General features: G+C 36.8%; 1 protein-coding gene across 3 annotated transcripts in view; it reads right to left on the bottom strand.

Annotated features, from left to right (window-relative positions):
• STRADB (STE20 related adaptor beta) overlaps positions 1 to 24089 on the bottom strand; it is a 45600-nt gene that overhangs the window by 17620 nt on the left and 3891 nt on the right. For 2 of the 3 annotated variants that reach the window (XM_041737131.1, XM_041737132.1), the window contains exons 2-3: positions 22990 to 23084; positions 17401 to 17481 (exon numbers count right to left, since the gene is read on the bottom strand). In XM_041737131.1, coding sequence (XP_041593065.1) covers positions 17401 to 17481; positions 22990 to 23001 — 93 coding nt within the window. In that variant the 5' untranslated portion in view covers positions 23002 to 23084. Of the gene's footprint in view, positions 1 to 17400; positions 17482 to 22989; positions 23085 to 23321; positions 23444 to 24089 lie in introns of those variants that run through there. The other variant, XM_041737133.1, reaches the window with a different exon arrangement.

Below are 24089 nucleotides of genomic sequence, written 5' to 3'. Positions count from 1 at the left end.
AGAGCCCCGGAGCTACTGCGGGAGCTGACTCCAGGTTCCCAGAGCTGCCCCCGCCACTGTGGCTTCCTCCCGGGGCCTCACGGGGTGAACAACCCCCACTGAGCCCTGCACCAGGCAGGGGCAGAGCAGCTCCCCCAAGTGCTAACACCTGAGAATCAGCACAGCAGGCCCCTCCCCCAGAAGACCAGCGAGACGGACCAGTTCCAAGGGAAGTCAAGGGACTTAAAGTACACAGAATCCGAAGATACTCCCCGTGGTTTTTGTTTTTGGTTTTTTTTGTTTTTGTTTTTGTTTTTTTTGTGTGTGTGTTTTTTTTTGTTTTGTTTTGTGCTTTTTTTTTTCTTTCTTTCTTCTTGATTTCTGATTGCTTACCCCGCCCCCCCTTTTTTTTCTTTTATCTCCTTTCTTTCTTTTTCTTTCTTTTTCTTCTTTTTCCCCTTTTTTTTCTTCTTTCTGTTTTTTCTTTTTCTCTTTTCTTTCCTTCTCTCTCTTTTTCTCCTTTTCCCAATACAACTTGTTTTTGGCCACTCTGCACTGAGCAAAATGACTAGAAGGAAAACCTCACCTCAAAAAAAAGAATCAGAAACAGCCCTCTCTCCCACAGAGTTGCAAAATATGGATTACAATTCAATGTCAGAAAGCCAATTCAGAAGCACTATTTTACAACTACTGGTGGCTCTAGAAAAAACCATAAAGGACTCAAGAGACTTCATGACTGCAGAATTTAGATCCAATCAGACAGAAATTAAAAATCAATTAAATGAGATGCAATCCAAGGTAGAAGTCCTAACGACGAGGGTTAACGAGGTGGAAGAACGAGTGAGTGACATAGAAGACAAGTTGATGGCAAAGAGGGAAACTGAGGAAAAAAGAGACAATCAATTAAAAGACCATGAGGATAGATTAAGGGAAATAAATGACAGCCTGAGGAAGAAAAACCTACGTTTAATTGGGGTTCCTGAGGGCGCCGAAAGGGACAGAGGGCCAGAATATGTATTTGAACAAATCCTAGCTGAAAACTTTCCGAATCTGGGAAGGGAAACAGGCATTCAGATCCAGGAAATAGAGAGATCCCCCCCTAAAATCAACAAAAACCGTTCAACACCTCGACATTTAATAGTGAAGCTTGCAAATTCCAAAGATAAGGAGAAGATCCTTAAAGCAGCAAGAGAAAAAAAGTCCCTGACTTTTATGGGGAGGAATATTAGGGTAACAGCAGACCTCTCCACAGAGACCTGGCAGGCCAGAAAGGGCTGGCAGGATATATTCAAGGTCCTAAATGAAAAGAACATGCAACCAAGAATACTTTATCCAGCAAGGCTTTCATTCAAAATGGAAGGAGAGATAAAGAGCTTCCAAGACAGGCAGCAACTGAAAGAATATGTAACCTCCAAACCAGCTCTGCAAGAAATTTTAAGGGGGACTCTTAAAATTCCCCTTTAAGAAGAAGTTCAGTGGAACAATCCACAAAAACAAGGACTGAATAGATATGATGACACTAAACTCATATTTATCAATAGTAACTCTGAACGTGAACGGGCTTAATGACCCCATCAAAAGGCGCAGGGTTTCAGACTGGATAAAAAAGCAGGACCCATCTATTTGCTGTCTACAAGAGACTCATTTTAGACAGAAGGACACCTACAACCTGAAAATAAGAGGTTGGAGAACCATTTACCATTCAAATGGTCCTCAAAAGAAAGCAGGGGTTGCCATCCTTATATCAGATAAATTAAAATTTACCCCAAAGACTATAGTGAGAGATGAAGAGGGACACTATCTCATACTCAAAGGATCTATCCAACAAGAGGACTTAACAATCCTCAATATATATGCCCCGAATGTGGGAGCTGCCAAATATTTAAACCAATTAATAACCAAACTGAAGAAATACCTTGATAATAATACACTTATACTTGGTGACTTCAATCTAGCTCTTTCTACCCTGGATAGGTCTTCTAAGCACAACATATCCAAAGAAACGAGAGCTTTAAATGATACACTGGACCAGATGGATTTCACAGATATCTACAGAACTTTACATCCAAACTCAACTGAATACACATTCTTCTCAAGTGCACATGGAACTTTCTCCAGAATAGACCACATACTGGGTCACAAATCGGGTCTGAACCGATACCAAAAGATCGGAATAGTCCCCTGTATATTCTCAGACCATAATGCCTTGAAATTAGAACTTAATCACAACAAGAAGTATGGAAGGACCACAAACACGTGGAGGTTAAGGACCATCCTGCTAAAAGATGAAAAGGTCAACCAGGAAATTAAGGAAGAATTAAAAAGATTCATGGAAACTAATGAGAATGAAGATACAACCGTTCAAAATCTTTGGGATGCAGCAAAAGCAGTCCTGAGGGGGAAATACATCGCAATACAAGCATCCATTCAAAAACTGGAAAGATCTCAAATTCAAAAGCTCACCTTACACATAAAGGAACTAGAGAAAAAGCAAGAAATAGACCCCACCCCCAGCAGAAGAAGACAGTTAATTAAAATTCGAGCAGAACTCAATGATATCGAGACCAAAAGAACTGTGGAACAGATCAACAGAACCAGGAGTTGGTTCTTTGAAAGAATTAATAAGATAGATAAACCATTCGTCAACCTTATTAAAAAGAAGAGAGAGAAGACTCAAATTAATAAAATCATGAATGAGAAAGGAGAGATCACTACCAACACCAAGGAAATACAAACAATTTTAAAAACATATTATGAACAGCTGTACGCCAATAAATTAGGAAATCTAGAAGAAATGGACGCATTCCTGGAAAGCCACAAACTACCAAAACTGGAGCAGGAAGAAGTAGAAAACCTGAACAGGCCAATAACCAGGGAGGAAATTGAAGCAGTCATCAAAAACCTCCCAAGACACAAGAGTCCAGGGCCAGATGGCTTCCCAGGGGAATTCTATCAAACGTTTAAAGAAGAAATCATACCTATTCTACTAAAGCTGTTTGGAAAGATAGAAAGAGATGGAGTACTTCCAAATTCGTTCTACGAGGCCAGCATCACCTTAATTCCGAAACCAGACAAAGACCCCACCAAAAAGGAGAATTACAGACCAATATCCCTGATGAACATGGATGCAAAAATTCTCAACAAGATACTAGCCAATAGGATCCAACAACACATTAAGAAAATTATTCACCATGACCAAGTAGGATTTATCCCTGGGACACAAGGCTGGTTCAACACTCGTAAAACCATCAATGTGATTCATCATATCAGCAAGAGAAAAACCAAGAACCATATGATACTCTCATTAGATGCAGAGAAAGCATTTGACAAAATACAGCATCCATTCCTGATCAAAACCCTTCAGAGTGTTGGAATAGAGGGAACTTTCCTCGACATCTTAAAAGCCATTTACGAAAAGCCCACAGCAAATATCATTCTCAATGGGGAAGCACTGGGAGCCTTTCCCCTAAGATCAGGAACGAGACAGGGATGTCCACTCTCACCACTGCTATTCAACATAGTTCTGGAAGTCCTCGCCTCAGCAATCAGACAACAAAAAGACATTAAAGGCATTCAAATTGGCAAAGAAGAAGTCAAACTCTCCCCCTTCACCGATGACATGATATTCTACATAGAAAACCCAAAAGCCTCCACCCCAAGATTGCTAGAACTCATACAGCAATTTGGTAGCGTGGCAGGATACAAAATCAATGCCCAGAAATCAATGGCATTTCTATACACTAACAATGAGACTGAAGAAAGAGAAATTAAGGAGTCAATCCCATTTACAATTGCACCCAAAAGCATAAGATACCTAGGAATAAACCTAACCAAAGAGGTAAAAGATCTATACCCTAAAAACTATAGAACACTTCTGAAAGAAATTGAGGAAGACACAAAGAGATGGAAAAATATTCCATGCTCATGGATTGGCAGAATTAATATTGTAAAAATGTCAATGTTACCCAGGGCAATTTATACGTTTAATGCAATCCCTATCAAAATACCATGGACTTTCTTCAGAGAGTTAGAACAAATTATTTTAAGATTTGTGTGGAATCAGAAAAGACCCCGAATAGCCAGGGGAATTTTAAAAAAGAAAACCGTAGCTGGGGGCATCACAATGCCAGATTTCAGGTTGTACTACAAAGTTGTGGTCATCAAGACAGTGTGGTACTGGCACAAAAACAGACACATAGATCAATGGAACAGAATAGAGAACCCGGAAGTGGACCCTGAAATGTACGGTCATCTAATATTCGATAAAGGAGGAAAGACTATCCATTGGAAGAAAGACAGTCTCTTCAATAAATGGTGCTGGGAAAATTGGACATCCACATGCAGAAGAATGAAACTGGACCACTCTCTTTCACCATACACAAAGATAAACTCAAAATGGGTGAGAGATCTAAATGTGAGACAAGATTCCATCAAAATCCTAGAGGAGAACACAGGCAACACCCTTTTTGAACTTGGCCACAGTAATTTCTTGCAAGATACATCCACAAAGGCAAAAGAAACAAAAGCAAAAATGAACTATTGGGACTTCATCAAGATAAGAAGCTTTTGCACAGCAAAGGATACAGTCAACAAAACTAAAAGACAACCTACAGAATGGGAGAAGATATTTGCAAATGACATATCAGATAAAGGGCTAGTTTCCAAAATCTATAAAGAACTTATTAAACTCAACACCAAAGAAACAAACAATCCAATCATGAAATGGGCAAAAGACATGAAGAGAAATCTCACAGAGGAAGACATGGACATGGCCAACATGCACATGAGAAAATGCTCTGCATCACTTGCCATCAGGGAAATACAAATCAAAACCACAATGAGATACCACCTCACACCAGTGAGAATGGGGAAAATTAACAAGGCAGGAAACCACAAATGTTGGAGAGGATGCGGAGAAAAAGGAACCCTCTTACACTGTTGGTGGGAATGTGAACTGGTGCAGCCACTCTGGAAAACTGTGTGGAGGTTCCTCAAAGAGTTAAAAATAGACCTGCCCTACGACCCAGCAATTGCACTGTTGGGGATTTACCCCAAAGATTCAGATGCAATGAAACGTCGGGACACCTGCACCCCGATGTTTCTATCAGCAATGGCCACAATAGCCAAACTGTGGAAGGAGCCTCGGTGTCCATCGAAAGATGAATGGATAAAGAAGATGTGGTTTATGTATACAATGGAATATTCCTCAGCAATTAGAAACGACAAATACCCACCATTTGCTTCAACGTGGATGGAACTGGAGGGTATTATGCTGAGTGAAATAAGTCAATCGGAGAAGGACAAACAGTGTATGTTCTCATTCATTTGGGGAATATGAATAATGGTGAAAGGGAATATAAAGGAAGGGAGAAGAAACGTTGGGAAATATCAGGAAGGGAGACAGAACATAAAGACTCCTAACTCGGGGAAATGAACTAGGGGTGGTGGAAGGGGAGGAGGGCGGGTGTTGGAGGGGAAGGGGTGACGGGCACTGAGGTGGACACTTGACGGGATGAGCACTGGGTGTTTTTCTGTATGTTGGTAAATTGAACACCAATAAAAATTAATTAAAAAAAAATGACATATCAGATAAAGGGCTAGTTTCCAAAATCTATAAAGAACTTATTAAACTCAACACCAAAGAAACAAACAATCCAATCATGAAATGGGCAAAAGACATGAAGAGAAATCTCACAGAGGAAGACATAAACATGGCCAACAAGCACATGAGAAAATGCTCTGCATCACTTGCCATCAGGGAAATACAAATCAAAACCACAATGAGATACCACCTCACACCAGTGAGAATGGGGAAAATTAACAAGGCAGGAAACAACAAATGTTGGAGAGGATGCGGAGAAAAGGGAACCCTCTTACACTGTTGGTGGGAATGTGAACTGGTGCAGCCATTCTGGAAAACTGTGTGGAGGTTCCTCAAAGAGTTAAAAATAGACCTGCCCTACGACCCAGCAATTGCACTGTTGGGGATTTACCCCAAAGATTCAGATGCAATGAAACGTCGGGACACCTGCACCCCGATGTTTCTATCAGCAATGGCCACAATAGCCAAACTGTGGAAGGAGCCTCGGTGTCCATCGAAAGATGAATGGATAAAGAAGATGTGAAAAAAAAAAAAAAAAAAGAAGATGTGGTTTATGTATACAATGGAATATTCCTCAGCAATTAGAAACGACAAATACCCACCATTTGCTTCAACGTGGATGGAACTGGAGGGTATTATGCTGAGTGAAATAAGTCAATCGGAGAAGGACAAACAGTGTATGTTCTCATTCATTTGGGGAATATGAATAATAGTGAAAGGGAATATAAAGGAAGGGAGAAGAAATGTTGGGAAATATCAGGAAGGGAGACAGAACATAAAGACTCCTAACTCGGGGAAACGAACTAGGGGTGGTGGAAGGGGAGGAGGGCGGGTGTTGGAGGGGAATGGGTGACGGGCACTGAGGTGGACACTTGACGGGATGAGCACTGGGTGTTTTTCTGTATGTTGGTAAATTGAACACCAATAAAAATTAATTAAAAAAAAAAAAAGAAAAAAAAAAGAAAACTACATGCCAAAAAACTAAACAACTTATAAGAAATGGATAAATTTCTAGAAACATATAACCTACCAAAACAGAACCAGGAAGAAATAGAAAATTTGAACAAACCAATTACTAGCAAAGAAACTGAATCAGTTATCAAAAAACTCTCAACAAACAAAAGCCTAGGGCCAGATGGCTTCACAGATGATTTTCTGAAAAGATTTTATTTATTTGAGAGAGAGAGAGAAAGAGAGAGAGAGAATGCATTTGCAGTGGGAGAGGAAGAGGGAGATGCAGACTCCTTACTGAGCAGGGTGCCCAATGTGGGACTAGATCCCAGGACCCCAGGATCATGACCTGAGCCAAAGGCAGACGCTTAACGAAGCCACCCAGGTGCCCACACAGACGAATTTACTAAACATTTAAAGAAGAGTTAATAACTATTCTTCTCAAACTGTCCCCCCCCCAAAAAAAAAAATAAAGAGCAAGGAAAGCTTCCAAGTTTATTCTCTGAGGTCAGCATTATTCTGATATCAAAACCAGCTAAAGACGCCACAAAAAAATTACAGGCCAATATATCTAGTGAACATAGATGTAAAAATCCTCAACAAATATTAACAACAGAATCCAACAATACATTAAAAAAGTCATTTACCACGATCAAAGTGGAATTTATTCCTGGGATGCAAGAGTGGTTCAATATTCACAAAGAAATCAATGTGATGCAGCCCATTAAAAAAAGAAAGTACAAGAACCATTTCAATAGATGCAAAAAATCATTTAACAAAGTACAACATCCATTCATGATAAAAAAAAATCTCAAGAAATGGGTTTTGAGTAAACATAATTCAATTCAAAGGCTATAATAAAAGGCCCATAGCTAATATATCATTCTCAATGGGGAAAAAACTGAGAGATTTTCCTTTGTGGTCAGGAACAAAACAGAGATGTCAACTCTCAGCACTTTTATTCATCACAGTATTGAAAGTCCTAGCCACAACAATTAGACAAGTGGAAAAAAAAAAAAAAGGCATCCAAATCGTTAAGAAAGAAGTAAAACTTTCACTATTTGCAGATAACATGATACTATATATAGGAAGCCCAAAAGGCTCCACCAAAAAACTGGTAGAACTGATAAATGAAACCATTAAAATTGCAGGATACAAAATCAACAAACAGAAATCTGTTCCATTTCTATATACTAATAATGAAGCAGTGGAAAGAGAAGTCAAGGAGTCAATCCCATTCACAACTGCACCAAAAATATTAAGATAGCTAACAAAAGAAGTGAAAGACCTATACTCTGAAAACTATAAAACATTAATGAAAGAAGCTGAAAATAACAGAAAGAAATAGAAAGACATTCCATGTTCATGGATTGGAAGAAAAAATAGTTTTAAAATGTCCATACTGTACAAAGTAATCTACACATTTAATGCAATCCCTATCAAAATATCAACAGCATTTTTCACAAAACTAGAACGATCCTCAAATTTGTATGGAACCATAAAAGAACCCAAATAACCAAAGTAATCTTGAAAAAGAAAAGCAAAGAGGCATCATAATTCCAGACATCAAGCTGTATTACAAAGCTATAATAACCAAGACAATATGATAATGGCAAACAAATAGGCACATAGATCAATAGAACAGAAAACCCAGAAATGAACCCACAAATATATATCAATTAATTTTTGACAAAACACGAAAGAATATCCAATGAGAAAAATACTATCTCTTCAACAAATGGTGCTGGAAGAACTAGACAGCAACATACAAATGAATGAAACAGGATGACTTTCTTATCCATATACAAAAATAAATTCAAAATGGATGAAAGGCCTGAAACCATAAAAAGCCTAGAAAAGAATGAAGTAACTTCTTTAATATTGGCTGTAGCAACTTCTTTCTAGATATGTCTTTTGAGCAAGGGAAACAAAAGCAAAAATACTCAATTGGGACTACATCAAAATAAAAGGTTCTGTACAGTGAAGGAAACAAAATTAAAAGGCAATCTAAAGGAATGGGAGAAGATATTTGCAAATCATATATCTGATAAAGGGTTAGTATCCAAAATACATAAAGTAACTTACACAACCCAACAACCAAAAAACAATCTAATTTAAAAAGACATTTTTCTAAAGAAGACATGCACCTGCCAGAACACCATGGGTGGTTAATTGCCTTGAGTTGGAAAATGGTTTGCATTTATAACTGTAAATTTATTCATCCTTTTAATTTAGGTAAGGTTTTTGTACACAATTCTCAATTCTTTAAGAGATGACAACAAATTTTGGTTTTCTACTGTCATGTGAGATTAGGCCCCAGCAATGCATCATTGTGTGAGGAAAATAAAGTGCTGCAGTAAAAAAAAAAAAAAAAAAGAACACTCTTGCACTGGTGGGAATGCAAACTGGTGCAGCCTCTCTGGAAAACATTATGGAGGTTCCTCAAAAAGTTAAAAACAGAACTACCCTATGACCCAGCAATTGTAGTACTAGGTATTTACCCAAAGGATACAAAAATACTAATTCAAAGGGATACATGCACCCTAATGTTTACAGCAGCATTACCTATAATAGCCATGCTTGTTTTCTTATGGAAACAGTCCAAGTGTCCAATGACTGATGAATAAAGAAAATGTGAGATATATATACATATATATATATATATATATATACACACACACACACACACACAATGGGATGTTAGCCATAAAAAAAGAATGCAATCTTGACATTTGCAATGATATGGATGAAGCTTGAGAGCATTATGCTAAGTGAAATAAGTCAGAGAAAGACAAATATATTTCATTCATGTGTGGAATTTAAGAAACAAAACAATCAAGCAAAGGGGAAAAAAAAGAGAAAGAGAGGCAAATCAAGAAACAGACTCTTAACTACAGAGAACTGATGGTTACCAGAAGGGAGGTGGATTGGAGGATGGCTTTAATAGGTGATGAGGATTAAGGAGTGTACTGGTTGTGATGAGCATTGGGTGATGTTTGGAGTTGCCGAATCACTATATCGTCACCTGAAACTAATATTACACTGTATATTAACTAACTTGAACTTAAAAACAAAACAAACAAAACAGAATGACTGAATGGATAAAAAAACGACTCATCTATGCTTCCTACAAGAGACTCGTATTAGAACTAGAGACACATGCATATTGAAAGTGAAGGGATGGGAAAATATTATGCAAATAGAAGTGAAAAGAAACCTGGCATAGCCATACTTATGTTAAGCAAAATAGACTTTAAAACAAAAAGTGTAACAAGAGACAAAGAAGGACACTACATAATAATAAAGGGAACAATCCAAAATGAAGATATACGATTGTAAATGTTTATGTACCCAAAAATGGACCACCCAAATACATAAGGCAACTATTAATAGACACAAAGGAAAAACCAATAGTAATACAATAATAGCAGAGATCTTTAACACCCCACTTTGTTCAATACATAGATCATCCAAACAGAAAATCAACATGGAAAGAGTGACTTTGTTTTTATTTCTCTTCTTTTTATTTTTTAATTTTCTTATTTTTTTAAGAGAAGGAGAAAGAGTGGGGGAGAGGCAGACACAGAATTTTAAGCAGGCTCTGCATCCAGCATGGAGCCTGACATGGGGCTTGATCTCAGGGCTCTGAGATCATGACCTGAGCCAAAATCAAGAGTCAGATGCTTAACTGACTGAGCTACCCAGGTACCCCAAGAGTAACTGTGAATGACACATTGACCAGATGTTTCTAACAGATATATTCAGAACATTCCATCCTAACACAGCGGAATACACATTCTTTTCAAGTGCACATGGTACATTCTCCAGAACAGATCATATGTTAGGCCATAAAACATGCCTCAACAAGTTCAAAAAGACTGAAATCATATCATGCAACTTTCTGACCAAAATGCTGTGAAACCAGAATTCAACCACAAGTAAAAATCTGGAAAAAAACTAAATACATGGAAGTTAATTAACATGCTACTAAGCAATGAATGAGTCAACAAAGAAATCAAAGAGGAAATGAAAATATATGTGGAAACAAATGAAAATACAATAGTCCAAAATCTTTGGGATACAGCAAAAGCTACTCTAAGAGGGAAGACTATAGCAATACAGGTCCACATCAAGCAGCAAGAAAAATCTCCAATAAACAATCTAACCTTATTCCTAAAGGAGCTAGAAAAAGAAGAACAAACAAAACCCAAAGCCAGTAGAAGGAAGAAAATAATAAATATTAAAGGAGAAATAAATTAAGTAGAAACTAAAGAAAGAATAGATCAGTGAAACCAGGAACTGGTTCTTTGAAAAGATAAAAAAAAATTGATAAGCCTTTAGCCAGACTCAAAAGAAAAAGAAGAGAAATACCAACCTAAACCACAGAAACACAAATTATAAGAGGATATTATAAAAATTATATGCCAACAAACTGAAAGCCTATAAGAAATGGATAAATTCCTAGAATCAAATAAACTACTAAAACTGAATCAGGGAGAAATGGAAAATTTGAACAAACCAATTACCAACAATGATATTGAATCACCAATCAAACTGAATCAGTAATCAACAAATAAAAAGCCAGGACCAGAGGGCTTCACAGGTGAATTCTACCAAATATTTAAAGAAGAGTTAATACTTATTTTCTCAAACTATTTCAAAAAAAGAAGAGCAAGGAAAGCTTCCAAATTCATTATATGAGGCCAGAATTACCCTGATACCAAAACCAGCTAACGGCACCACAGAAGTAACAGAACTATAGGCCAAGACCTCTGATGAACCTAAGTGCAAAAAAAAAAAAAAAAAAAATATCAGCAAGTGGAATCCAACAATACTTAAAAAAATCATTCACTACGATCAAGTGGAATTTATTCCTGGGATACAAGGTGATTCAATATTCACAAATCAATTAATGTGATACACTGCATCAATAAGAGCAAGGATAAAAAACTATATGATCACTTCAACAGATGCAGAAAAGCATTTGACAAGTAAAACATCCATTCATGATAAAACTCTTAACAAAGGAAGTTTAGAGAAACATACCTCCACATAATAAAAGCCATATATTAAAAATCCACACCTAACATCATACTTACTGGTGACAAACTGGGAGCTTTCCCCATAAGACCAGAGCAAGAAAAAGGAGGTTCACTTCCACCATTTTTAGTCAACACAGTACTAGAAGTCCTAGCCAACGCAATCAGACGACAAAAAGAAATAAAAGGTATCCAAATTGGTAAGAAAAAAGATAAATTTTTACTATTTGCAGATGACATGATACTACATACAGAAAATCCTAAAGACTGACAAAAAACTACTAGAACTGATAAAGGAATTCAATAAACTCACAAAATCGACATACAGAAATCTGTTGCATTTCTATACACTAATAACATAGCAGAAACAGATTTAAAAAAACACCATTTACAATTTCACCAAAAAGAACAAATACCTAGTAATAAACTTAAACTTTTACCTCTTAATAAAGAGGTAAAAGACCTGTATTCTGAAAACTATAAGACACTGATAAGAAAAACTGAAGATGACACAAACGAGTGGAAACATAGTCCATGCTCATGCACTGGAATAATCAATATTGTTAAAATGTTCATACTACCAAAAGCAATCTACATATTTAAAGTAATTCCTATCAAATTTCTAACAGCATTTTTCATAGAACTAGAATGAATATCCTAAAATCTGTATGGAAACACAAAAGACCTCAAATAGTCAAAGCAATCTTGAAAAAGAAAAACAAAACTGGAAGTATCATAATCTCAGATATCAAGATACACCACAAAGCTGTTGTATTCAAAACAGTATGGTATTAATATAAAAATAGATACACATGTCAATGGAACAGAAAAGAGAGCCCAGAAATAAACTCATGATTATGTGGTCAATTAATCTATGAGAAAGGAGGCAAGAATATGCAATGGGAAAAAAATCTCTTCAACAATGTTGGGAAATTGGACAGTTACATGCAAAAGAATGAACCTGGACCACTTTCTTATACCATACACAAAACAAATGCAAAATGGAGTAAGGACCTAAATGTGAGACTTGAAGCCAAAAAAATTCTAGAAGAGAGCACAGGTAGTAATTTCTCTGACATTAGCTATGGCTAATGAAAGTTGAATTCTGAAAGTTGAAGCAATTACTGCTTTGGATACATAACAATATATTAAAGCATGTCAGAAAGTGCAAAAAAGGAGGCATTCAGCAGAGCAAAAACAAGCAACAGGCTGATTGTCCTAACAGAAGCTCTTTCTAGAGCTCAGTCCCAGTAATTAGAGCTGCCTCAGCCAGAGAGAGGTCCAGACATGAGTTTTGATGGATTCTTATTACAACTAGTCAAAGGCAAGCTCAAAAAAACCGAGGTTCACATTTCCCCAATGACTGTCTATTTTCTAGATAGATCTCCTCAGGCAAGGGAAACAAAAGGAAAAATAAACTATTGAGACTACATCAAAATAAAGAGCTTCTGCACGGCAAAGGTAATAATAAAACAAAAAAGCAACCTACTGAATGGGAAAATATATTTGCAAAAGATATATCTACTAATACCCAAAAAATAAAGAATTTATACAACTCAACACCCAAAAAATAATCCAATAAAAAAATGGGCAGAAGACATGAACAGACATTTCTCCGAAGAAACATAAGATAGCCAACGGAGACATGAAAAGACGCTCAATATCACTAATCCTCAGGAACTGCAAATCAAAACCAAAATGAAATATCATCTGTCAAAATAGCTAAAATCCAGAACACAAGAAATGACAAGTGTTGGCAAGGTTGTGGAAAAAAAGGAACCCTCTTGCACTCTTGGTAGGAATGCAAACTGGTATAGCCACTGTGGAGAACAGTACAGAGGTTCCTCAAAAAGTTAACAAAGACCTACGATATGATCTAGTAATTCCATCCTGGGTATTTACCCAAAGAATATGAAACCACTAATTTAAAAAGATATACACACCTCTACAATAGTCAAAATATGGAAGCAACCCAAGTGTCCATTGATAGATAAATGGATAAAGAATATGTGGTATATATACACAATAGAATATTATTCAGCCATAAGAAATAATGTATTTCTTATGTATTAAGAAATAATGTATTTCTTAATAATGTTGCTATTTGCAACACTGATGGATCTAGAGGGAATATAAGTGAAATAAGCCAGGGAAGGACAAATACAGTATCTCACTCATATGTGAAATATAAGAAAACAAATGAACAAAGAAAAAAAGATATTTGACAAGGGTGTCAAAACCATTCAATAAAACAAGAACAGTATATTCAGCAAATGGTGCTAGGAAAAGTGTATATCCACATACAAAAGAATGAAGTTGGATGCCTATCTAACACCATATACAAAAATTACCTCAAAATGGATCAAGGACCTAAATTTAATACCTTAAACAATAAAATTCGTAGAAGAAAACATAGGGCAAAAGCTTTATGACATCAGATTTATTTATTTATTTTTAAAGATTTTATTTATTTATTCATGAGAGACACGCAGAGAGAGAGAGGCAGAGACAAAGGCAGAGGGAGAAACAGGCTCCATGCAGGGAGCCTGATGTGGGACTCCCGGCTCTCCGGGATCACGCCCTGGACTGAAGATGGCGCTAAGCCGCTGAGCCACCGGGGCTGCCCCTTTATGACATCAGATTTAGAGATGATTTCTTGTAAATGACAGCAAAAGTATAAGGAACAAAAGAAAAATAGACAAAATGACTTCATGTAAATTTTTAAATTTTGGGCATCAAAGAAATACTAACAACAAAGTTAAAAGGCAACCCATAGAATGTGAGATATTTACATTTGTAAATATCTGGTAAGGTGTTAATATCCAGAAGATAAGTAGAACTTTTAAAACTCAACAACAAAATAAGAAAACTCCATTGAAAAAAGGGCAAGGGACTTGCACCGACCTTTCTCCACACACAGAAGACATACAAGTGGCCAATAAGCACATGACAAGATATTCAACATCACTAGTTATTAGAGAAATGTAAAGCAAAACTACAATGAGAGGAAAAAACCCCCCAAAAACAAAAACAAAAAACCTACAATGAGATACCACCTCTCACCTGTTAGGTTGGCTACTATCAAAAAACAGAAAATAAAGAAGTGTTGGCTAGGATGTAGAGAAACTGGAATTCTTGTGCACTGTTGGTAGGAATAAAAAATGTAGAAAACAGTATGGTGGTTCCCCCCAAATTAAAATAGCATTACCATATGATGCAGTAATCCTGCTTCTGGGTAAACCCAAAGAACTGAAATCAGATATTTGCACACCCACGTTCATAGATAGCATAATTATTCACAATAACCACAAAGTCAAATCAACCCAAGTGTCCATCAACAGATGTATGGGTAAGCAAAATGTTGTATGTACACATAATGGAAAGCTTTCAGCCTTAAAAAATAAGGAAATTCTGCAATATGCGGAAACACAAATGAACCTTGAGGACACTAAATGAAATTTAATTCAATCACAAAAAGACAAATGCAGTATGATTCCACTAATACCAGGTACTTAGTAAAAAATCACAGAAAGTAGAATGGTGGTTGATAGAGACTTGGGAGGGAGAGAGAGAATGGGGAGTTATTGTTTAATGGATACACAGTTTCAGTTTTACATGATGAAAAGAGTTATAGAGGTTGGTGGTGACAGCTGCACAACACTATGAATGTATTTGATTGTACACTTTAAAAATGGCTAAGATGGTAAATTTTGTAATGTATTTTAATACCAGCCCACCCCCAAAAAGACCCAGAAACACACACACTCACACACACACACACACACACACACACACACACAGGCAGCCGCAACTATAGAAGTTTCCTGAAGTTTAAGACCTCTCTCTTGGCAACAGTAAGGGGACAATAGCAGACTGCCTCAATCTGAAGAGTAATTCTTGAATGAAAACTTGGATTGGATAATATATTTTATTACACAAAAGGACAGAAGACTGAAAGACTTAAGAACATTAGTGAGTAAAAAGTGAAATGAGAAAAATGAAGACAACTGAAAATAGGATCAAGATAAACTTACAAATAGGAATAACTGGCATGACTTTATTTTATAGGAAAACAAGGCATTTGCAAGGCAGATTCCATTTTGTACTAAGAATTGCAGAATAAAGTAAGAATTTAGGAAGGGAGGACCCCAGAGAAATATTTATTCCCAAGCATGTTTTTAAAATTATTATTTAGGGATCCCTGAGTGGCGCAGCGGTTTGGCACCTGCCTTTGGCCCAGGGCGCGATCCTGGAGACCTGGGATCGAATCCCACGTCGGGCTCCCTGCATGGAACCTGCTTCTCCCTCTACCTGTGTCGCTGCCTCTCTCTCTCTCTCTCTCTCTCTCTCTGTGACTATCATGAATATATAAATAAAATCTTTTAAAAGAAATTATTATTTAATATATACCAGGCATCGCCCAGGGGAAATACAGATGAAAAAAGCAGGATGCCTATTTTATGAAAATCATGTTCTAGTTAGACATGTATATCAATTATTGGTGAGGCAATATAATAAATATCATTTTCTGGGAATGTCTAAGATTTGTAGGAGCATAATGGAATAAAATGTACAAGAGGAAACAATTCAGAGATATGATGTTTGAGCTAACTTCATGAATGAGGAGGAATTCTGGAGACAGAAAAAGAAGAGTATTTCATTTCATTTTATTTTTTTTAGATTTTTAAAAAAATTTATTCATAGAGACACAGAGAGAGAGAGAGAGAGAGAGAGGCAGGCAGAGATACAGGCAGAGGGAGAAGCAGGCTCCATGCAGGGAGCCCGACGTGGGATTTGATCCCGGGTCCCCAAGATCACACCCCGGGCTGCAGGCAGTGCTAAACCGCTGTGCCACTGGGGCTGTCCAAGAAGAGTATTTTAATCAGAAAAAAAAGAGTATGTGCTAAGGCTTAGTAGCAAGAAATGAAACTAAAAAATTAGACATATTCCAAACCATTAAGAGTCCTTATATTATACTAAGAAGTTTAGGCTTTATCCCATAGGCTGCAGGAAACCAATGAACGTTTTATTTATTTATTTTTTTGTTTTTGGGTTTTTTTTTTGTTTTTTTTCCAATGAATGTTTTAAAGCAGGAAAGTGACACAAACAGGCCCATACTGGTAACAGTGTTGAATACTGATCTGAGTGTGAGAGGAGGTTTATCTAGGAAAGTAGAGGTAATGTGTCTACTTGTAATTATCCAGGTAAGAGATGATGAGATTTGGGAAGTAGCAGTGATAAGGTGCTGGTTAGGGACTCGAGGGCATTTCAGAGACAGACACAAAACACTTGGTGTATAACTAGATGTTGGGGTGGGGGGTAGAGACAAGTAACAGGATAACTTCTAAGTTTCTAGTTAGGGTGACTTAGTAGATGGGTTTTCATTAGCCAAAGAAAGAAATACAATGATCAGAAAAGTTTGATAGATTAAGGTTTTACTCAAATGCATAGAGATGCCTTTGAAAAGTTTAATTGCAGGCATTTTATAGATACATCTAGTGCCCAGGAAGGAGTGTGGGGCTATAGGTAAAAATTTGAGAATCAACAGTCCTGCTTGATGCCAGAGTCCTCTCATGACCTGAAGCTACAGGACAGTCTGAAATCTGACCAACTGGAGCCTAGGAATAGGTGCTGCTGAGGGGGAGCCTGTTTAGGCAGAAGAGGTCAACCGTAAACTTCTGAAGAGTAACAGAACTAGAGGAAGAAGAAACAGTAAAAGATACTGTAAAAAAAAGAAAGAGAGATATGAAGAACTAGGAATTACATTCTGTACTATGATACTACAGAAAGCAAAGGAAGAATATTAATTGTACTTAACCATTGTCTTACCAAGTATTGATGGATATTGGTTTCAGACTGTTTTTCAGGTCTGAGTGATTCAACTTGTGTTCGTGAAGTGCAGAAACAATCCTGGAAATTCAGAAACGCATGAAATAAGTGAAAAATAAGACTGGAAATCATAATACCAATTCATTTTCACTGCTGGTATTAAGTTTTAATCCTTTCATCATCTTTCAGTTTTGTTTTGAATATTTAGCTAAAAATTATTCTGCTGTATTCATTGTAATCAATTTAATTTTAGTCCTCAAATCCTTTGTTTCTTAAATGTAGGAATTGTGTTTATCCACATTAAACTACACAATGAGTATATCTGGAACCAATTTTGTTTCTTAAGGTGGTAAATATCTTACTTCAACTGAATGCAAATTAAAAATAGATTTAGTTCCATTATCACAATTCACATTTTCCAGCATTTTAACCTATGGTCCTATTATCACATATTGTCAATAAAGAAATGTAACGCTTCCTTGTGACTTATCACATGGGGTAAAGCTGACCTTATTCTACTTAGGAAGAAAAGGTATGTCAAAAGCATAAACAAATTGTGTAAAAGAGACTTTTGTAATAAATTATTTTGAAGCATCTCATGAACACTTAAAGTATTAATATCAAATGAGTCTTCAAGATAAGCTCATTCATGTCTACTTAACACTCTGTAGTCACTTAAAAGTAATCACACTTCCTTTCATTTAAAATAATGCCAGAATTTCTCACTAACTTGTCATTTTTAAAGCCTAAATTACTATTTTAAGATGAATTCCTGTAGTTTGTATGCCTTATCAATCTTACCACAATACTTTGATTTAAATCTCCACTCTCTTATGAAAAACTCGTCCCTGAAGAACAGAAGCTAACAATGTCAGGATAGCTATAGAATCATTTCCTCTGCAAAGTTTCTACTGGTTTTTCTAGAGTGAATAAAATGGGCAATTAAAGTTTTTGAAGGGATCCCTGGGTGGCGCCTGCCTTTGGCCCAGGGCGCGATCCTGGAGACCTGGGATCGAATCCCACATCAGGCTCCCGGTGCATGGAGCCTGCTTCTCCCTCTGCCTATGTCTCTGCCTCTCTCTCTGTATGACTATCATAAATAAAATAAAAAAAAAAATTAAAAAAAAAGTTTTTGAAGATACTTATTACTCTTCCTCATATTGAAAACAACCACCAGTCACTTACATCCTGTATTTGGTATTTACATATATTTTGTAACATTTACTCAGAATCTTTCACAATAATCATTAATATCGCTGTACAGAAGAGAATTACACATCAGGCCTAAAATTGCTATCCTTAGAAAAGGCTTGCTTAGGGCAGCCGGGGTGGCTCAGCAGTTTAGTGCCTGCCTTCAGCCCAGGGTGTGATCCTGGAGACCCTGGATCCAGTCCCACGTCAGGCTCCCTGCAGGGAGCCTGCTTCTCCCTCTGCCTGTGTCTCTGCCTCTCTCTCTCTTCCATGAATAAATAAATAAAATTTAAAAAAAAGAAAGAAAGAGAAGAAAGAAAGAAAGAAAGAAAGAAAGAAAGAAAGAAAGAAAGAAAGAAAGAAAGAAAGAAAAGGCTTGCTTGAAAAGTTGGCCCTTGGCTAGTATCTGGGAACTTGGATTTTGGGAAGGGTCCCATCATTCACTAATAAGAACAGATCATGGGCATAAACCATATAAACAATATGGCTTATGCTGAATACTCTTTTTTTCTGGAAGTCTGAAATTTTGTTACCTGCTAGCAGAAGGTACCTACATGATCAGTCCCCGCCAAAAAGTCTGAGAAATGAGTCTCTAATGAGTTTCCTTGGTAGCTAACATTTTACACATGTTGTCACTATTCTGCGAGAATTAAGTACATTCTATGTGACTCCATGGGAGAAGGACTCTTGAAAGTTTGAGCCTGGTTTCCTTGAACTTTACTCCATGTACCTCCTTCCTCCACTGATTCTGCTTTGTGTTCTTTGTCTGTGACAAAACTTAATTATGACTATAAGACTAAGTTTTACAAGTCCTCCTAGCAAATCACCAAACCTGGAGGTGGTCTTAGACAGACCTCTAATATAGTTACCAAAATATATTCAAGCCTATAAAAATTTTTCTAAAAAATATCCATCACTTAAATTAAAAAGTTAATTTGAGACATATTAGGCATATTTTTAGAGGCACCAGGGTGGTGCAGTCATTGAGTGTTGGACTCAGGTTTTGGCTCAGGTTATGGTCTCAGCATTGTGGGACTGAGCCCTGTGACAGGTTCCATGCTCAGTGAGGAATCTGCTTAGGACTCTCTCCCTTTCCGTCTGCCTCTGCCTCTGTCCCTACCCCTTGTGCACTCAATCTCTCTCTCTAAAATAAATCAATAGGGGGTCCCTGGGTGGCTCAGTGGTTTAGTACCTGCCTTTGGCCCAGGACGCAATCCTGGAGTCCCAGGATTGAGTCCTGCATTGGGCTCCCGGCATGGAACTTGCTTCTCCCTCTGCCTGTGTCTCTGCCTCTCTCTGCCTCTATGTCTATCATGAATAAATAAATCAATAAATCTTTAAAAAATAAATAAAATAAATAAATCTTTAAAATTAAAAGACACATTGGGCATACTTTAAAAAACTTACATTGACCCTAATTCATTCTCAAGAGTAGTGATCCATGTTTTTGGTTTATAGAAATAAGAAAACATTTTATAAAATAATATGGTGGACCTTCATATTTCATTACCTTTACATGGAATTTTCACAGTGCAAGAAAATGATCACTAATGTGAAGACAGCTAAAACCAGCCAATACTATAAGGCAAAATGTTTTTGCTGACTTCTAAAAAATGTTAGCATGTTCATTAGCTGTTCAAGTTATAAAAGTCATAAAACACTCATAGCTTATTCTTCCAAACATTTTTATATCCACAATGAATCAATGAGATGCTGATGAATATAATAGCCCATGAAATATATATACATTAAGGTCTTTTTTAAATTTATTTTTAATTTATTTTTTATTTTTTTTATTTACGATAGTTAGAGAGAGAGAGAAGCAGAGACACAGGCAGAGGGAGAAGCAGGCTCCATGCACCGGGAGCCCGACGTGGGATTCGACCCGGGGTCTCCAGGATCACGCCCTGAGCCAAAGACAGGCGCCAAACTGCTGCGCCACCCAGGGATCCCTACATTAAGGTCTTTTAGACAGCACAAACAGATTTAAAACCATCCAGAAGCTGCCCTAAAATATTTTTAATGTAATTTTTAAATCTACTACCATAATAGCCAAATGTAAAGCAGTTATATCTACTAGGGCATCTAAAGGAAAATATTTGACTTATGTTGCTCCTTTGAAAACAATATTTCTTAGCTCTCCAACAGAGGAAAAAAACTTGAATGAGGAAGAATCCTTCATAAGTATAAACATCAATTTTATCTCAGTTGTACAAAAATCTCATGTAGGAAAATATTCAAAGAATTCTAAATATTTCATCATTACAGGAAGTATTAAATGTAAAATTATTAACAAACTGAACAAATTTAAATCACACATTAATTTCTATTATTTTTCACAAAACCCATAATTATAGAATAATTGAATAAATAAGATACTCTTTTTCCAAAATTCAGAAGCCCTGAGAATCCACACAGTCCTCTAAATCTCTGGATCTTCTTCTATCAAATGCCCTTTTACAACTCACGCAATTTATAAACTGATATAAAATGGTGAATCTTAAGTAATCCTTTAGAGCAGGGGTCCACAAACCAGTCTGAACCACCACCTGTTTCAGTAAAGAAGGTTTTACTTGAACACATTCATTTTTTTTTTTCATTTAAATATTGTCTATGACTGTTTTCACAGCACAAAAACAGAGGAGTAATTTGTTACAAAGACCATATACCACACAAATACTATCTGGTCCTTTACAGAAAATATTCGTTTACCCCAGCACCAGAAAATCAGGTAGGTATTTCACATCAATGTGCTTTATTGATAGATAAAGCTGTCCACCTTTTTTTTTTTTTTTTTAGATTTTATTTTTGTGTAATGTCTACCCCCAACACAGGGCTTGAACTTATACCCCAAGATCAAGAGTCATATGCTCTACTGACTGAGCCAGCCAGGAGCTCCTAAAGCTCCCCTTTTAAGTAGAGAATCTTTACTTTAAAAATAAAGTAAGTGCATTCTGTATATTTCATATAACAAATTATACAATAAATCCAACAAATCCATTCTGTATTTCCTCACTTCATAGTTCTGTCTCTCAGACTTGGTAAACAATGGAGTGGATTGGCAGATATGAATTTGAGCCTTGGCAATCTCGGGCCAAACTCAAAACAAGCATTAAACCACCTGTCACTCATAATTTTGAAGACTGAATGAGATATATAAAAGTATTTATAAACTGCAAATCATCATACAAATGTACCCATCACTTTTTAAAAGATCACTACTTTAATCAAGTCAGATATTGTATTATGTTCTATAGAAGAAGACATGATGAAAGACGTGAAACTACTTAATTTAAGTAATATTTTTGGTAGGTTGAATATTTTTTACCATATGATTCTTGGTTCTCAATCTAGATGCCATGGATCTAATATAAACAAAAAACAAGTTGTAATCTATATATCATACTATACATTGATCCAACTGTTTTCTATATTGTTGTTAAGAGGCTGATTTTTAGTATTATTTTGCTTGCCTTTGGTCTAATGGAAATTTGTAAAAGGGATTTTTGAAAGATTTAAGGATAAGATAGCTAACTAGATGGGAGAGGCATATCTAAGTACAGTAAAGGTATGGAAAAAAGTGGGATGGGACAAAGGAAATGAATGATGAATATATCAGAAAAGTATAGGAGAAGCTCTTTTTTAAAGCAACAAAAACTCAATGAGAATTTAACTCATTTCTTAAGACCAGAAGCCATTCAGGTCAAAATAACAACTCAGCATTAACAGTATCTCATCAGAATTTGCCTTCAATGTTATGCACTAACATCTAACTACTCTGATAGTACCAAATTAGATCAATGCTTTTTTTTTTTTTTTTAAGATTTCTTTATGGGACACCTGGATGGCTCAGCGGCCGAGCACCTGCCTTCGGCCAAGGGAGTGATCCTGGAATCCCAGGATCCAGTCCCACACTGGGCTCCCGTGTGGAGTCTACTTCACTCTCTGCCTATGTCTCTTATGAATAAATAAATAGAATCTTTTAAAAAAGAGATGTTATTTCATCTTATTTTTTAAAGATTTATTTATTTGAAAGAGAGGGATAGGAGAAAGAATGTATGAGCAATGTGGAAGAGCAAAGGGAGAAGAAGTAGACTCCCTGCTGAGCAGGAAGCCCTACGTGGGGCTCAATTCCAAGACCCTGAAATCAAGACCTAATGGCAAACACTTAACTGACTGAGCCATCCAAGCATCTCTCATTTATTGTCTTGGCCTGGGTGCGGGGGTGGAGCTTGCAGGGAGAGAGAATCCCAAGCCTATGTCTTACAGAGCACAGAGTCTGACCTAAGGATCTCACAACCTTGAGATCATGACCTGAGCAGAAACCAAGAGTCAGAGGCATAACCGACTGCGGGACCCACATATCCTGAAATTAAATCTGTGTTAACACAAACTTACCAAGAGAGACATTGAATCTTTTTAGTTCACAGAAAATGTCAAAAACCCATCTACTCCAAAAGATTTTTGCTTTATCTTCAAGATGAAGAAATATTCTGTTATAAAAAACAAAAGCAAAATTTAGATTTACATAAAAGCTCCTGGAAGAAGTAGCTGCTATAAACCCATATGATATTTAGGCAGCTATTTTTTGATGCAACAACTGGAGACATTTCTGAAAAGTGTCTTTAAAGAGTGTTTCTTTTTATGTAACACTATTTGATCTGCCATCACAACAGAAAGGCAGAGTGAAGTTGAAGGGAGATTCTGAGTATTTCCAAAGACCAATATACCTGCATCTCTCCTTCCCTATTTCTTCTGTACTACTTTTTTTAAAGAAACTTAAGGGCAGCCCCAGTGGCGCAGTGGTTTAGCGCTGCCTGCAGCCCGGGGTGTGATCCTGGAGACCCAGGTTCGAGTCCCACATCCGGCTTCCTGCATGGAGCCTGCTTCTCCCTCTGCCTGTGTCTCTGCCTCTCTCTTCGCTCTCTCTGAATGAATAAATAAATAAATCTTAAAAAAAAAAAAAAAAAAAAGAAACTTAAGCAAATGTGAAAGCAATATAGAAAATCAATGTTGGACTCATTAGAATTTCCAATGATTCTAGTTATAAGTAAACCTTGAAGGTTCCAAAGCTTCCTGATTGGATTAATTGCCAATTAAGTCATTTGGGGTCCATGATTAGCAAATTTGGGGAAAAAAAAAAAAGAAAAAAAAAGCAAATTTGGGAAAGAATCTGCGTTAGCAACACACTAGGAATTAATAACATTTACTCGTTGTCACATGTTTTTAAAAGAGAAATTTCAGTCTTAACATAAAAATAATATTTCTGAAGGCTGAATATTTTTTTTTAATTTATTTATGATAGTCATACAGAGAGAGAAAGAGAGGCAGAGACACAGGCAGAGGGAGAAGCAGGCTCCATACACCGGGAGCCTGACGTGGGATTCGATCCCGGGTCTCCAGGATCGCGCCCTGGGCCAAAGGCAGGCGCCAAACCGCTGCGCCACCCAGGGATCCCAAGGCTGAATATTTTTAACACAATTCTTAGTTCTCTGTTC

Source organism: Vulpes lagopus, chromosome 22 (assembly GCF_018345385.1).
Source record: "Vulpes lagopus strain Blue_001 chromosome 22, ASM1834538v1, whole genome shotgun sequence".
Taxonomy (NCBI): domain Eukaryota; kingdom Metazoa; phylum Chordata; class Mammalia; order Carnivora; family Canidae; genus Vulpes; species Vulpes lagopus.
The sequence above is the reverse complement of the archived record's forward strand: the minus strand, read 5'-3'. Positions and strand labels throughout refer to the sequence as shown.